The sequence below is a fragment of the Nelumbo nucifera genome, chromosome 5, assembly GCF_055504915.1.
Source record: "Nelumbo nucifera cultivar China Antique chromosome 5, China Antique-T2T, whole genome shotgun sequence".
Lineage (NCBI taxonomy): Eukaryota > Viridiplantae > Streptophyta > Magnoliopsida > Proteales > Nelumbonaceae > Nelumbo > Nelumbo nucifera.
Window position 1 is genome coordinate 36,247,649 of NC_142653.1, and position 4,432 is coordinate 36,252,080.

At 41.4% G+C, this 4,432-nt stretch overlaps 1 protein-coding gene across 1 annotated transcript; it reads left to right on the top strand.

Annotated features, from left to right (window-relative positions):
- Window positions 1-588: 588 nt before the first annotated feature.
- LOC104606806 (uncharacterized) lies at window positions 589-2,024 on the top strand. The gene has a single exon (XM_019199322.2). The coding sequence runs from the start codon at window positions 972-974 to the stop codon at window positions 1,743-1,745; it is 774 nt and encodes a 257-aa protein (XP_019054867.2). The 5' UTR covers window positions 589-971; the 3' UTR covers window positions 1,746-2,024.
- Window positions 2,025-4,432: the final 2,408 nt, after the last annotated feature.

The following is a 4,432-nucleotide window of genomic DNA, read 5'->3' on the forward strand; positions in this document are numbered from 1 at the left end:
TCACAACGACCTCTCAGTCAACAGAGTGGAGTAGGGAAAACTCAGCTGCCGACCAATTGAATTCAATTTTTGGTGCTTTTCTTACTCCTGTAAACCAACTTCAATTTGCCTTTATACATTATTTCATAATTATCCATGATTTCGTTTTTTAATTTATTTATTCCAAGTAGCTTGGTGAAGCTCATAAACGTGTTGAAAAAGGGAGCCGTGATGTCTGTTAACATCCTTCTAACCCATTATTCTACATAATGTTGTAGCCCCTCCCACTGGAGTCATATGTAATGTGTTCGTCAAAATGTGGATGTCGGAGACAAAACTTATCTCCAAGCACAAACGACAGGGATACACCCAAAACAATGTGCTTCCATGTTCCATCCCTCACCAACTTGTAGCTCATGGACGGAAACTTTTTCCGAAATTCCGTCACTACCAAACATTCAACTTGTAGCTCTGGACACAGAATACTTCTATATTATATTCTTGAAGGTGGGGAGCCAACAACCAAATACTGAAGCGAAAAGAGTCGGCACAAGAGAAATATATTTGACTATTTTCAGACTAAGCAGCACGGATTGTTGATAAAGATGATCTGTCGGAATAAGAGTTTTATAGCATTGTCAGATTTGCCACGGCCCACGGGAACCGGAGGATACTGGGCAAATCATGGCATGCCACGCCATCCTGATAATGGTCCAGCTTGGTGTATCATGACTTGCCCATTGTTACCAGTAAAGCAGTAGGATATTCTAACTCATACGCAACGGAGTAGGTGGAGGGCGATGCTTCGTTTCATACGTCAACTTGAAAATTGTCTTACCGTATGGCTTCTCTATTCCTCACATGCCTTGTAGATGCAACTCTATAAATACCGCACCTCCGTTCTCTGAAATCCTTGCATTGAATTCTCCTTCGTTTTTTTCTCAATCATTTCAGTGAATCAAGCAAGTAATCACCTTACAAAGAACGCATTCATGGCTTCTTTGCGAATGGTTACATTTGTTGGGATTTTGGTTTTTCTTATCGTGGGATGCTCCTCTGCAGCTAGGACTCTGTCCTACGGTAGTGGAGGGGGAGGTGGTGGTCAAGGAGGTGGGGGTGGTGGTGGTGAAGGCACTGGGTCTGGATATGGCTCTGGTGGTGGAAGTGGCTACGGCCATGGTGGTGGAATAGGAGTGGGAGTTGGTATAGGAATTGGTCTTGGAGGAGGTGGTGGGGGTGGCCATGGCGGAGGTGGTGGAAGAGGTCAAGGCTCAGGGAGTGGTAGTGGGTATGGTTCTGGGAGTGGCAGTGGGTCAGGTTATGGTTCAGGGGGAGCCCCAGGTGGTGGTTCATATGGGAGAGGTGGTGGAGGTGGAGGTGGAAGTGGAGGTGGGGGTGGAGGAGGCAATGGAAGTGGGAGTGGATCTGGATATGGTTCAGGGAGTGGCAGTGGATCAGGTTATGGCGCAGGGGGAAACTCAGGTGGAGGTTCTTATGGCAAAGGAGGTGGAGGTGGAGGTGGAAGTGGAGGTGGGGGTGGAGGTGGCAATGGAAGTGGAAGTGGATCAGGGTATGGGAGTGGTAGTGGCTCAGGCTATGGTGGTGGAGTAGGTGGCAGTGGTGGTGGCTCTGGTGGGGGCGGAGGTGGTGGTGGCGGCGGTGGCGGTGGTGATGGAGGTGGTGCTGGCAATGGTTCAGGGTCTGGCTATGGGTCTGGGTCTGGTTCAGGCTATGGATCTGGAGGTGGAGGTGGCCATATACCTTGAAGCAATTGGAAACGTCCCAGAAGTATGGACTAATTAACAAATCTTGAATCAATCATCTCTTCTCTCTCTCTCCCTCTCTAGCTCTCTCTCTCTCCTCTCTGTGCTCTCGTTTAATGACTGTTGGGTGTATTTAGATGTTTGCTCTACTGTGCAACTTTGGAATAAATTCGTCAATCACCATGCCCAAGGCATAGATTGAACGATGACTTGGATGTGCAGTTCATCCATGCATGTGGTTGAGTTGTAAGTAATAAAATAAGCTATATTAAGTATTTTTTATGGTAAATAAATAAATCTCTCTCTCTCTCCAATATCTCTGAAATTAACAATAAATGACGGAAGCAGAGGATTTCTTTGAGAATTAATTTTTGCATGGTGATTAATGGCAGAATGAATGGGTATATATATCTTAGGAAACTCCTCTATGACAAAGAATGTTAATTAGCACAAAGTAGATTGAAAACTTGTGATAATTAATTTCTTTCGCTTCGCTAGAAAGGGTTGAGTTGTTCATGAATGATATAAATTTCAGAAATTGAGCATTAATTTGCCAAAAATCAAAAGATCATCAGCAAACCGATCACATAGATATGTAAGGATCCTTAAAGTCAACAAAGAACGACCAGCTATTGCACTTATATGATTCGCCAAAACAACTCCTCATCCTACTGTCACTTTTTAAACAACTGAAATGAGATGAGAAACCATACAAGAATTTAATTTGATTAATTATAATATGGTCGTCACCTGAGGTGAAGTCGTTCAAGCGAAATCCAAGCACAACTCTTCCAGGTTCAGGCATGAGTGGGCATAGTCGGGCTAGGGCAAGTTGGTGACAAAACATATTGATCAGAGAAAAGACCTTACATGTATGGAATAGTAACAGTAGTACCAACAAACACATCTTTTAACTAGAAACTAAAGGGTTGTAACTAGATCAATTATTTGAGAAACTAACTGGACTGTCTGAACTATTTCTCCACAGTGGCCAATGTGGACAATTCATCAAATAGCAGAATTTCGAATTGGTGGAAAATGCAACTTAGGTGGGCCAACTCAACTCTACTAGCTTTTGCTCAGGTTGGACTGGGTTTTTTTTCGGCGATGAATTGGGCTGCTTAGGCTTAAAACTTAAGCTTAATTCTATACTAGGTTGGTCTTAGGTTGAGTAGTGAGCTCACAGGTGCCCAGCCAGACACTTATTTATAATGTAAGCAAGTAAAAGGAACATTTACAGTTTACATCTCTACTTGGTCCACATTCTTTATCATAATCCATTTATTAAAATTTTTGGAACCCCTGCCCCTTGTCCACTCTCCTTGCAGACACAACTCAATCTGAGTTGTTTTGGGATTTAGATCAGTCTGTGTTTGGACTTACCTTATATTGGACTGGGTTTTAGGATAGGGTGCTCAAGATTCAAGAACTATATACATAGACCATTTGTTCAATGTTCTTGTTTTATACTTTCCCTTAATTCCAACTTAATCAAAATTCTCTATGAATATGATGATAACAGTAGTCCAAACTTTCAATTCTTTAATCTGAAAAATGCCCTTTTCTAAACTGAAACCTAGATATATGATGAATAGAGAGTGAAGAAATGAACACAATCTCTCTCGTTTTTTTCTTCAGTCTCAAAACAAGTTGTATGACGATTCTTCATTGTACTCATATTTGCCTTTGTTATTAACCTACAAAGCTACACAGTGTGTTCAAAACACCGATTACAAAAGGAACTAAGGAAGCCTCTGGATTGGCAATCTGATCACTCCTTAGGTCCATGAGCATCGTATTCAGCCACCATGTATTGGACCTTAAATCAGCCCAATAATTCCAACAAATATCTTGGCCAGATCGATCTAATAACCCTAAATCATATCACTTGGGTTGGACCAGAATGCTATATTATGATGCTACATGAGTAATATAGATTTCCAACTACCCATCTTGAACACACAAAAATACTCTAGACTACAATCACAGATCCTGGCATCGATCACCATTTGGTTGATCTCTTCAAATTAAGACATTCTCGGATGTCTAGTTAATGGAAGTGAATATAAATATATGACTACCTATGATCAATGTTTTAAAAACCCTTTTAGAGGCGGACCCACTTTTTCCTTCAGGTCATGGGTCATGTATAATTGTTTTTGAGGTCTAGAAAAGGGTTTTTTGGCAAAATTAGAGGGGTAATGCACCTTTGGCCCCTTGATTTTGAGATGCATAGATCTCAAAAAGTTGCCTAAAATAAAAAAAAGATCATTCCAATTGAACATCAGAATGCATTTAAATTTTGGCCTCCGAAAGTATGTACATACATTGAGTGTGTAACCCACAACCCGATGACCAGATCGAATGGATCAACAATTGAACCGCCCATATCAGATGTTTTTTGACCAAGTCAACATTTTTACCAATTAGTGGGTTTCAACATAACGGGATCCAAAATCAAAGCTAGGTGATGGTTTGAACGATTCAACAAGCTGGGTCAATGGCAAATTGAAAACACTCCTATGATAACCTTTAGGGGCAATAACTCTTCTCAAACACAACAAGCATTTTATGGAACTCTGTATAAGCTCAACTCAGTTACAATCCACAACAAGAGTCAAATCTGGTTAGAGCTCTAATGTAGGTGTGTCAATGGACCAATTTTTGGGTTGGAACCGTCGAAATCAAAA

Excerpts from the sequence above, each read along its gene's own strand:
- LOC104606806 (XM_019199322.2), top strand. The coding sequence starts at position 972 with ATGGCTTCTTTGCGAATGGTTACATTTGTTGGGATTTTGGTTTTTCTT.